We start from the raw sequence: 12,740 nt of genomic DNA, 5'->3' as shown, positions 1-12,740 counted from the left end.
GCTCGGCTTACTGCATCAATGCAGCTGGGCCCAGCTCTGTAGAGAGATGCCAAGCTCTGGTGAGGTTCAAACACAGGGGCATCAAACAGGAAGATCTAATTTGGAGCACCTCAGAGTTCCACATCAACGTTTGGCCAGGAACAGAGATTGTTCTACATGGGAGGGGCTTCAGAATCCAGGGGCTGAGTGGAGTTCCAGAAATCTAGCCCTGAAGAGACTCATAGATCTCCTCTGTAAGAGATTAATACCCAGTATTTATCAACATTGTAAGTGGCCTCTTGAAGGTTTGGCATCCTCTGGGATGCAGATCGATGAGGGATGTTAGCTTATGGGAAGTTTATTAAGGATGCTTTGAGAAGAACAATCAGTGTAAGGGTTGGAGAATGTGGGAACAGGCTGGGGAATGAAAAACGAGATACACAGACATCTCATCAAAGGTCTCTATCAATGCCACAGAAGCTGCTAGCAGGGATAGACTTTCATGGCTGCCTCAGATTGTAATTAAGGGGAAGGATCTTTATAGAACAGATTATAACTGCACCCAGGAAAGAGGTGTGACCTGGACCAGGCAGCTCTCTTAACCTAAGGCATGTCTTAAAGAGGGCTGATGGTTGAGGGCTGATGGTGAAGTCTTCTGCAAGAGCAGTATATGATCTTAACTGCAGAGCCATCTCCCCAGCCCCAAGTCCTTCATTCTTCAACATACACTGCAGCATCCACTACACACACCAACTTTGGATGGAGTTATTCTACTTGGATGAATGAATTCTATTGATACACTAAACAAAAGTTGGAAGTGTCTGGCACCAACTGTTATAGTAAATTTATGGAAAAGAAATTCTGGTGTGTCCCTGTGATAGAATTCTAGGCAGTTATTAACAGGAATGAGATAGTTCTCATTAATAACTCTAAGATAAATTAAATGATAGCCAGATGTAGTGACCCACACCTTTAATCCCAGTACTCAAGAGGCAGAGAGGCAGGCAGATCTTGGAGTTCAAGGTTAGCCTGGTCTACATGGTTCCAGAATAGCCAGGGCTACACAGAGAAGTTCTGTCTCAAAAATAAAAAATAAAACAACAAAAATTCCAAACAACAATACTCAAAAAACAAAACCAACCAAAACCAAAATTGAAAAATCATCAGTGCTGAGTGTAGATAAATAAGAGTATATGTATGTATTTTGGGCAGCTAAAGGAGTAAATAGTTGTCAGATGGTTACTATTTACCCCCCCCCCCCCAGATTCTTTCTTATCCCATAAGAGCTCAGGCCTGGCGTCTTCATGCTGCCCATTCTTTTGCCATATGTGGCATCTTTGTTTCTACCAGTGAAGTGAAGTGGGGAGGAGGCTTCAACCTGTCTGCTTCCAGGGTTAGTTACAGAGGCTTCACTGCAATCATCAGTAGTTAGAAAGACTGTAGTGGTTCCCCAAACACTCGTGGAGAAGTGGGCTCACACCCTCCCTGGACAGTTACAGTAGCAACAGCCACGAAGGAAGGCTGTTGTGGCTCTGGGTAATGGGACTTCCTCTTTTGATCCAACTGTAACATATCCTTATTAACTCCCTCCTCCGAAATATCTAGAATCACTTCTGTGTTTTTGGTTGTTATAGTCTCATTTATGCACTGTGATAAGATATTCTGAAAAGTCAACTAGGGGAAGAAAGGATTTATTTCGCTTATATTTCCAGGTCACAGCTCATCGTTCAGGGAAATCAAGGCAGGGACCCAAAGGAAGGTCTTCTTGACAGTCTGCACAGAGTTACTTCTGACTGAAGAACTCACTTTATAGTCAGGGAAACTCGACAAGAACCATAGAGGATACTGCTTGCTGGGTACCAGGAAGGCTCATGTTTAGTTTTCTTTCCTAAAGAATTTAGGACCATCTGCTTAGGGAATGGTGTTGCCCACAGTAGGCTGGGCTTTCCATACATCAGTTATCAGTGAGGACAACCCCCAGAGACATGCTTACAGGTCAACCTTTCCAGGCAATGACCCAATTGAGATCCTCTTTACAGATAATTCTATTGCATGTCACTTTGACACTTAAAACTAATTCAACACCAACCAATAACCATTTATGAACACAGATTGTGGCTTCATATACTGGTATACCTTTACACATTTGAAACCCTTTTAGAAAACCCCAAGTGACAATGATTATTACATGGAAGAAAACAAGATCACTGAGGACAAGATTTGATGAAGACTTTTCTTCAGATGCTACTTTGTACCTTTTCAGTTTTCCCAAACGAAACAGTCTCACAGCATTTACTGTCACCTATCAAACAATAAGGATAAACGCTTTGGATTGTGTTCCCAACAGAAGACACCTTTAAAAATATTGCACTGCCTTCCCAACTTCTCCCATCCTTGACCACTTATAGTTGGAAATGGTCCGGAGCAGAATAATATCTCCTTTTAGCATGATCCTGCATAGTTGTTTTCTTGACTTTTTTTAAAGAATGAATCTCTCATCAAAGTGGCAGGATACAAAATTAACTTAAAAAAATCAGTAGCTCTACTATATATAGACAATAAAGGGGATGAGAAAGAAATCAGAGAAACATCACCCTTTACAATAGCCACAAACAACATAAAATATCTTGGGATAACTCCAAACAGGTGAAAGACCTGTATAACATGAACTTGGAGTCTTTAAAGAAAGAAATTAAAGAAGATACCAGAAAATGGAAAGATCTCCCATGTTCTTGGATAGGTAGGATCAACACAGTAAAAATGGTAATCTTGCCTAAAGCAATCTACAGATTCAATGCAATCTCTATCAAAATACCAGCACAATTCTTCACAGACCTTGAAAGGACAATCCTCAACTTTATAAGGAAAAAATAAAAGACCCAGGATAGCAAAAACAACCATGTACAATAAAGGAACTTCAGGAGGTATCACCATTCCTGACTTTAAACTCTACCATAGAGCTATAGTTCTGAAAACAGCTTGGTATTAGCACAAAAACAGACAGGTAAATCAATGGAATCGAATTGAAGACCCTTATATTAACCGACACAACTTTGAACACCTGAAAGAAGCTAAAAGTATACAATGGAAAAAAGAAAACATCTTCAACAAATAGTGCTGGCATAACTGGAGGCTGGCATGTAAAAGACAACAGATAGATCCATATCTATCACCATGCACAAAACTTAAGTCCAAATGGATCAAAGACCTCAACATAAATCTAGCCACACTGAACCTCTTAGAAGAGAAAGTGGGAGGCACCCTTGAACGAATTAGTACAGGAGACTGCTTCCTGAACATAACACCAGTAGCATAGACACTGAGATTGACAATTAAAAAATGGGACCTCTGGAAACTGAGAAGTTTCTGCAAGGCTAAGGACACAGTCAACAAGACAAAAAGGCAACCCACAGAATGGGAAAAGATATTCACTATCCCCACATCTGACAGAGGGCTGATCTCCAAAATTTACCAAGGACTCAAGAAGCAAGTCTCCAAAACTCCAAAGGATCCAATTAAAAAGTGGGGTATAGAACTAAACAGAGAATTCTCAATAGAGGAGTATAAAATGACTGAGAGACACTTGAGAAAGTGCTCAGCATCCTTAGCCATCATGGAAATGCAAATAAAAACACCTCTGAGATACATCTTACTCCCATCAGAAAGGCTAAAATAAAAAACACTAATGACAGTTTATGCTTGAGAAGATGTGGAGAAAGGGGAACACTCCTCCACTGCTGGTGGGAATGCCAACTTGTGCAGCCTCTTTGGAGATTGGTATGGAGATTCCTCAGGAAAATAGAAATCAGTGTACCACAAGATCCAGCAATTCTACTCTTAGGCACATGCCCAAAAGATGTATATTCATACAATAAGGACATCTGTTCTACTATGTTCATAGCAGCATTATTTGTAATAGCCAGAACCTGGAAGCAACCTAGATGCCCCTTAACTGAAGAGTGGATAGAGAAAATGTGGTACATTTACACAATGGAGTACTACTACTCAGCAGAAAAAAAATGGAATCTTGAAATTTGCAGGCGAATGGATGGCACTAGAAGAAACCATCCTGAGTGAAGTAACCCAGTCACAAAAAAGACAAACATGGTATTTACTCACTCATATATGGATTTTAGACGTGGATCAGGGGATTGTTAGCCTACAATCCTACCACCAGAGAGTCTGGGAAACAGGGAGGACCTAAGAGAGAGATATGCATGGTAACCCAGAGAAGGGGAATAGGAGGAGATCTCCTAATTCAATTGGGAGTATGGGGAGAGGCGAGGAGAGAGGGAGATGGAAGAGAGGGAGAGAAGAGGAGGGGAGAGGAGGACATAGGGGAGCAGGAAGGTTGAGTCAGAGTAAGAATAGAGGAGAGAATGATGAGAGATACCAAAATAGAGGGAGCCATTATAGGTTGGAGGAGAGATCTGGCACTATTGAGATTTTCAGAGATCTACAAGAATGACACTAACTAGCATTAAGGCTACCTTAAATGCCCTCCCCTGATAATGAGATTGATGACTACCTTATATGCCATTCTAGAACTCTCATCCAGTGCCTGACGGAAGCAGAGGCAGACACCCACAACTAAAAACCGAACTGAACTCCTATTTATTCCTGGCATACAAATGGACTTTAGGAGCCCATTCCACATGGAGGGATGCTCTCTCAGCTTGGACACATGGGAGAGGACCTAGACCCTGCCCGGGATGATATGACAGACTCTGAAAATCCCTCATGGAAGGCCTCACCATCCCTGGGGAATGGAGGGGGATGGATTGGGAGGTTGGGGGGATGGGGGTCAGGGGAGGAAGAGGGAACAGGGAGTAACATATGTAAAAAGTTAAATAAAAAATATTAAAAAAAAGATTGAATCTCTCTTGCATCACCTAATGCGAGGTGCATGTACTCATCAAAGCCCACAGTAAACTCTCTCTTTGAATATTCACCTGCTCACATAGCCACACTCAAATCCAAGGCCTATTTTGCAAGTGTGTGAAGATGAGGGTGACAGGCTGCACCAACACCTTCTGTACCTGCTAGCTACTGATGAGGAACACCACGGCAGAAATCACAAAGACCACATGAGTAGGAAGGCCACTTCAGAAAGCAACTTCTGGAACTCCTTTTCAGTTTCTAATGATCTAAATCTACTTATTTCTATCCCACAAGAAAAATATAAGAAGCATCAGGGAAGGAACCTTTTCTCTTAGGAATGCTAATTTCTTGTGAAATACCCCCTTTTAGTGACCCAGTTTCCGCCAGAGTATTTCCAGAACAGGAGACACCCTCCTGACCTACAACACAGGTCAGTCCATTGGTCACTTGCTCTGCTCCAGGCTTCTGTGTAAAGAGCTGAAACCCGTCTCTCTGCAGGACTGTACCATTATCTCAAACTCTAACCGCAATGAAACAATATAGGGAGGTTGCGAACCTGGGAACCTACTAGGTTCAGATACTTTCTCCATTACTCGTTTCTGCTGATTGTTTATCCTTTCTGAGCTCTCGTTTCTTTATCTTCTAAATGGAAATAGCCAAAGCACCCATCTCAAAGTATTATCACAAGGCTAAATTAAATGCTTCTTCAAGTGGCAGGTGATTGTAATGAGTGAAATGGGACCTCCTGGAGATCCCTCGTCCTCTGTGTGAAACGTCCCCAGTTCCTTGACCTGTTCCTTCTTCCTCATTGGCTTCGGTCTTCTCCCATGCCAGCTGCTCTTCTGTAGGCATCCCAGGTTGCAGCTGGCAACACACCAAACTTGTCACCAGAGTATGTCTAGAATAGTGTGTGAGTGTGTCTAGTGGTGTCAGGGGCAGGTGCGGATTGTCATCTTCCTATATTCTAAATGCTGCATTAGATCATGCAGCCTGCAGGGCCATCACATTGAGAATAAGAACCACAACTGTAGCTTACTGAGCACAAATATGTGTGTCAGAAAATGATATTAAATAAACCAATTAACTATTTAGTCCATATAATAATTGTAGCTACAATTATTAGCTTCATGTCTTTGATAAGGAAATGGATAGTTGGATATGTTTTAGGTAGAAGGTCAACCCAGCTGAAACACGGCCTATTTTTTAACAATAATTTTAAAACTTATTTTCTTAGAATTTCATACATGTAAACAGTATCTTTTGATCATATTCACGTCTCCTCTTCCCTGTCCTCCCCTCCTTCCTTTTCTGACCCACTAAGTCTGATTAGTTCTGTGCACATGTGCATGGGTATAGGGCCATTCACTGCAGCATAGTCAACCTACCAGAGGCCATGTTGAGAGAAAAAACTGATTCTCCCCCCTCAGTAGCCACCAGCTGTCAACAGCCCCTCAAATAAAGTCTAGTCTAAGACATGTTAAATCATAGACAAGAATTAATTGAAGACTAAAATATGCATAAATGAGGTTGCTACTAGGCTAAGGTGCTTGCAGTGTAATCACAAGGACCTGAGTTCAGATCTTCAGGACCCATGGAAAATTTGGGTGTGGCAGTATATATCTGTAACCCCAAACTTTTCAGAGAGAGCTAGGTGGATAGGGGTGGGGAGTTCCAGGTTCAGTGAGAGACCTATCTCAAAAACAAGTAAGGTGAATGTGATGGAGACAGATACCCACCGTTGACCTCTGGTATTCACACATACACATGCTAGTTCAGCTGCACATATGTGTGCACACTTCGTATATAACCTATGTTCTGAGCTCCCCTAAACCGGGAATCTTTGAGTGCCACCATGGCACCCCTGGCCTCAAACAACAGGTCATAATCAAAATGCAGGAACACTAAAAATACGTACAGCCTCTATCAGTGTGTGTATAAGACATGTTAGATAGAAATGAATTTCATATTTAGACTCAGCTTCTCCCCTATGATATCTCATCATATATGTGCAAATATTTTTAAATCTGAAAACATTGAAACCTGAAAACCTCTGGTCCAAATATTTTAGATCAAGATCCTCAATCTGTATAGGTTCTGTAGGTCTGAGCACACAGAACTGAGTCCCTCTCCATCATTCAGGGACTTCAGGATGGGCTCAGATGTACACCTGTGGTTTATCCAACTTCCTTGTCTTCCTGCTGTTGGGTCTGACATGCTGGAGTCAGGCATTGATACCTCCATTAATACTGAGAAAAGATTGAACATGGTCATCTCAGCTCTCTCTGTCTCTCTCTGTCTCTCTCTGTCTCTCTCTGTCTCTCTCTGTCTCTCTCTGTCTCTGTCTCTGTCTCTGTCTCTCTCTCTCTCTCTCTCTCTCTCTCTCTCTCTCTCTTTCTCTCTGTGTGTGTGTGCTTGCCTGTCTTCTTTTCTCTCATTTCCAATTTTACCAGAGTTAGGGGTTTGACATCACTAAGTGAAGTCTCTCTCAGTTAGTGGGTCTACAAACAGGAGAACTTGCCAGGCCACCCACCTTGGCCACATGCTCTCTAGCCCCACCAGGACCCTGAAGATGCAACAGGGCACTCTGGGTAATGGGATGCAAAAGGGTGCAGCTCTCCACTTGCTTCTCTGGGCCTCTGGATGCCTGGCTCTGCTACAGCTAGGCAAGCGGCTTTGGAATTGTTGGGAAGAGGGTGGAGAGACGGGGTGGAGGCTTTCTCTAGGCCAACCACAACTAACTCTTTGACTCTGTCCAACAAGGCCCAGACAATACAATTATCTGGCTAGTCTGGCCTTTCACTGAGAGGCCAGCTTAGACTAAACAGTGGCTTGTCCTAAGGCTTCTTTTGAGTGCTGGAGGATGCATGTGAAGTTCCAGGGGGTTGGGGTAGCTTATGTGACCCACCCACTAATCCACATGGGCTGAAGACAAGCCATTCAGACTTCAAGAAGAGTTTGAAAAGGAATGTCTTTCAAGGACAAATGCCCAAATGACATGCTAATTGGTTGTCTGGCTAATTTACTTTCTGGCTTTCCATGGCTGGAAATGAGAATGATGAAATCAGCCAACATTTTCCAGCAGATTCCTGAAGTGTCCCTAGCATCCCTGTGTGGTTGTAGCAGCTCCCTTGGTGTTTGTCCCTGCACACAGATGTGGTACCTGCCACTTGGGCTGAAGGCAGTGCTAAGATACAAGGGGGAATGAGAACACACCTCATAGTTACTACAACGGAGATGGAGTAGGTCTAGCTTGGTTGGCAACTGAACATTTGGCACATGGTTTACAGAAAACCAAGATTTGGGAAAGATTAAAAAGCAGTGACTTATCTATGGAATCCAACATACAGCCAGGATCTGTCAGTTATTCATTCTGAAAACATTTCCTTCAGTTCTAGTTTATGCTGGAACCTGTGTTACTTAACAGAGTGAGATCTGGTCACATCCCCGCAGTCAAATAATGCCACCCTAAATATATCGCTAAATAAGTAATGTCACCCTAAATATATCGCTAAATAAGTAATGCCACCCTAAATATATCACTAAATAAGTAATGCCCCCTAAATATATCGCTAAAAAACTCAGGTGAGGATGAGGAAGGAAGGAGAGAGGTGCTGTGAAAGACCCACCGACGTCCTGATTCAGACAGAGCTCAGGGAAGGGGTCTCTGAGGAAGCCACTTTTAAGCAAAGTCTTTAAAGGGCCCAATCGCTCTTTTGAAGGATTACGCTAGGGCTCCTGAGATGTTTCAGTGGGCAAAGGTGCTTGCTGTGCAAGTGTAGGGCACCAAGTTTGGATTCTTAGAGCCTACACTAAGCTGAGGGCAGTTGTAAGCATCTGTGTTCCCAGTGCTGTTAAGGAGGAGAGATAGATTGGGGGGGGCTCTCAAGGCAGCTAGCCTAGCACACATAGTAGAAAAACAAGAGCCTCTTTCTCCTTAGGGGGAAGGCGAGGTCCAACTCCTGAAGTGGTCCTCTGACCACCACACATCTGCATGGACCACACGCTCCTGCGTCGTCCCCCGCCCCACACGAGACACATCACTTTGGTTTTGGCATGAACAGTAAACTGGACATTGGTAAACGAATAGAGCTATAAGACTGTCGGTTCAAAGTCTGGATGAGAGCTGGTGGTCCTCCAGAGAAGGTGGAGTCTTGACAATTTGGTGATAGCAATAGATAGGGAATCATGAGCTACAGGGTCAGGAGGACATGGTTGAGGATAGGCGTGTTGGCAGAGGGAGGCTGCACAGGTTTGCAGCTAAGGTGGAAGGAAGGACCAGGTGGCACTCTCCACTGTGACAGGGGCAGTGGGAGACAGTAAGTTCTGTACTGGAATCAAACAATGGGACTAGTGCCTCACCTTGTATTGACCAACTTCCTCTGTCTGCCCTTGGGCCCTCCGACCTCACATGCTCTCCATGCTGCCAGCTCCAAATGTTAGGAGACAGCATTCCACTCTTCAACACAACTCAAACAGCATTCCATCCTCAAATCCATTTCTGTTTAAGGATGCAATCACTGCTTTTATCCTTCTCTACAGGAGCATAGTAGACACTGGGAAATATTGTAAAATGAGCAAACATAGCCTGCTTTTGCCATGAAAGGAAAATTAGTAGACATTGGATTGAGTTAAAAGCCACAGGATCATACTGAAGTTCAAACTGTAGGAGTTTTAATATGAAGCCAATTTCATCAGTTTGATGCCGAGAAGTTTGCTCCCTTCCTCTGACTCACAGGGGGAAAAGCACAGGGGTGAGGCTGGGAAGGTAGGCCATCCCTGTTTCTGAGTACCAAAAGGTGTATCTTCCAATTGATTTTATTCTTATTAATCAAAGAATGAAAAGCAGAGGGGGAGGAAGGGAAGGAAGGGTAATGGTAGAATGGAGTAGGAGGGAGGATAGGAGAGGGAGGGGGAGAGGGAAAGGAGGTTTACTGACAACTACAACTACTGACAGCAAAAGAAATGCCAGGAGGATGGATGGGATGAGGGAAAGCAGGAGAAGTAGGAGGACAGAGAGTGGGAAAGAGGAAGGAAAAGAGACAGAGAGGAAGAGTATAACACGGTTCATTGTCCTGGCTGGTCTGGCTGTCCTTCAGGCCCAGATGAACACATGAGTGGTACATTAGTTATAAAACTGTTGGCAGGTGTCTTAATTATTAACCCATTTCTATTAATCCATGTATTTCTACGTGGTCTTGACTTACTGGAGAGCACCTGGCGTGCCCTCTCTTCCTGGGCTCACATGGCGACTCCTGTCTGCCTACACTTCCCAGAATTCTGTCTGGTAGTCTCACCTATCCTTCCTGCCTGGCCACTAGCCAAACAGTGTTTTATTCATTGACCAATAAGAGAAACATATATACAGAAGGACATCCCCATTAGAAGAAAAGTTAGCGATGGAGAGGAGAAGAGAAACACAAACTGACTATTGCATGAGCACAGGTGAAGAGCAAGAAAGGACTCAAGTCTTGCTCAGCCAGGACACAGCCAGGACAACTAATTAAGAGGTGCAGCTGGGATTTGAACCTGGAATCTGACTCCAGAGTCCTTACTCTAATGTGCTCTCCTAAGGTTGAGAATGGTGCTCCTATAAAGGAGGGTCTCAGTTTATTGACTGGGGAGTCCCTGGTCAGGAACCAGGAGGTCTAGAGTTCACTTTTGATTTCCTATTCAGTCTGACCAAGTCCATGTTTTTTTTCTATATAAAACAAGGGACCTGGATACTGATAACAGAAGTAATAATGAGGGATGGTATTCTTAATTCTGGTCTCTTTTGAAGCTTCAAAAAATTTCATCCCAGCTACAATGATACAAGAAAATGAGAGTGCATCAAGAGTAAATCACCTGCTAGAAACAAGAGAGTCAAGGTGTAAACATATGCTCTTCCACTGTGGTGGTGTGAATGAGAATGCCCCCCATAGGCTCCTATATTTGGATACTTGGTCTCCAGTTGGTGGAACTGTTTGAGAAGGATAAGGAGGTGTGGCCTTGTTGGAGGAGGTGTGCCACTGGACTTTTGAGTTTTTAAAAGACTTTCCATTCCCAGTGTGTCTCTCTCTGCCTCCTATTTGAAGATCAAGTTATGAGCTCTCAGATGTTCCTGCCACCATGCCTGGGCTCTACCATCACGGACTCTCAACCTTTGAAATCCTAAGACCAATTAAATGCTTTCTATTATAAGCTGTCCTGGTCATGGTGTTTTGTCACAATACTATAAAAGTAACTAATATATCCACTATACTCCATAGTCAAAGTCAAAGAAGATGCCTTGGAGCCACGGGTCACAGATGGGACACAGGGCTTCTCATTTGAGCAGCTCTACTTGTCTGAGTTTTGTAGCATGAACTCCTTTTGATATTTCCTTTTAAGAACAATTCTCTATCTGTGATGGCTTTTCTTGCTTGTCACCTTGACTACAGCTGGAATTAACTAAAACCCAAGCTGTTGTGCATACCTGTGAAGGATTTACTTTTCAAACTAGATCATTTGAAGTGGGAAGACATACCTATTATCCAGATCTTTGGAGGTGAGGAGATTCACCTTTAATCTGGGCCACACCTTCTGTTGGCAGCCTATATGCAGGACACGGAAGAAGGATGCTTGCTCTTTGCCTACTTGCTATCAATCTCTCTGGCAAGTTTATTCCTTTACTGGCATTGCTGCCTCCTTTTTGCAATTCTGGCACATACTGAAGACCAGTTGAGACATTCAGGCTAGTGGATGGAATGACTGTTGGAGTCTTAGACCTTCCATTGGTAGACAGCCATTGTTGGACTACCTAGACAGCCTGTAAGCCATTCTAACACACACACACACACACACACACACACTGCTGTTCTGTTCCTAGAAAGAACTCTGACTAATAATCTACCTAAAACCAAAAGTTTGAAAAATGAATGGACCAGAAAATTCTGTAACTTAATGAGACTCCCAAGTACAATTCAAGATTTTTCTGGCAATCTTCATTCATTATGATTACACAATGTAGAAGGAAAGTTGCTCTTGGGAATGGCACCTGTTTAGAAAAGGGCAGGTGTGGGAAGAGCTAGGGAAGGGGCCAGCACCTACCTGCTCCACTCGGATCTCAATGTCGCCATTCACTTTCTTCCCATGGAAATACTTTGACCTGCAAGGAGATCAAGAGACCTGCTCAATAAGGATGCACTTTCCCTTTTTCCATTTCCCAAAGACCTGACCCCTAAAGGTGTAAACCATGGTAATGTCAACCTGCCCCTGTCCTCCCCTGCCCACCATCTGCCTTGGTATTTAGATATAGAATGGCGATTAAGAGGAGGAAGAGTGGATGGAAACAGAGGAGACTCAACTTCCTGTGCCTCAATTGCAACCTCTAAAAGGAGGCTATGCTCCCTACTACTAGAGATCATTTAGCAGACTCAATCAGACAAAGAAAACATAGACAGTGCAGCATTGATTTGGTGGTGTTTATATGTACTACATCAAGGATTTTTCCTTATTTCTGCATCATGTGTCTAAGTGTCAATCACTAATCAATCCTTTCCTCCACCCAGTCCCCCTTTCATGACTCTATTCCACAAATCTAATTATCACCATGACATTGATCAAAGCAAAAGAGTAGATAGCATCCTTATGACCTTACTCTCCCTTTCCCTGAAGACCTTCTGACTTATTCTCAAGTCCTCCCACTTGCTGACTTGCCCACTCTCCTCCATAAGCACCTACTCCTGACCATAGGTATTCTCTCTTCTGACACGGACTGTCTTTCCTACTGTGGATTACAAGTATAATTAAAATCAGTAATGGTGCTTAATTTCTGTATCCCACTGAATGATAATAGGACTTCCTCAAGTCTGCGAGCCATCATTTTATCTTCAACACCACCAGAATGTGCAGCACACCAC

At 43.3% G+C, this 12,740-nt stretch overlaps 1 protein-coding gene across 3 annotated transcripts in view; it reads right to left on the bottom strand.

Moving 5' to 3' along the window:
* The window catches only part of Syn3 (synapsin III), a 431,748-nt gene that overhangs the window by 365,637 nt on the left and 53,371 nt on the right, over positions 1-12,740 (bottom strand). For all 3 annotated transcript variants that reach the window (XM_013123361.3, XM_005083805.4, XM_013123359.3), the window contains exon 3: positions 11,929-11,986. In XM_013123361.3, coding sequence (XP_012978815.3) covers positions 11,929-11,986 — 58 coding nt within the window. The remainder of the gene's footprint in view (positions 1-11,928; positions 11,987-12,740) is intronic.

The sequence above is a fragment of the Mesocricetus auratus genome, unplaced genomic scaffold (genome assembly GCF_017639785.1).
Source record: "Mesocricetus auratus isolate SY011 unplaced genomic scaffold, BCM_Maur_2.0 Super-Scaffold_100011, whole genome shotgun sequence".
Taxonomy (NCBI): Eukaryota; Metazoa; Chordata; class Mammalia; order Rodentia; family Cricetidae; genus Mesocricetus; species Mesocricetus auratus.
Note: the sequence above shows the minus strand (reverse complement) of the source record. Positions and strands in the feature narration are given on the sequence as shown.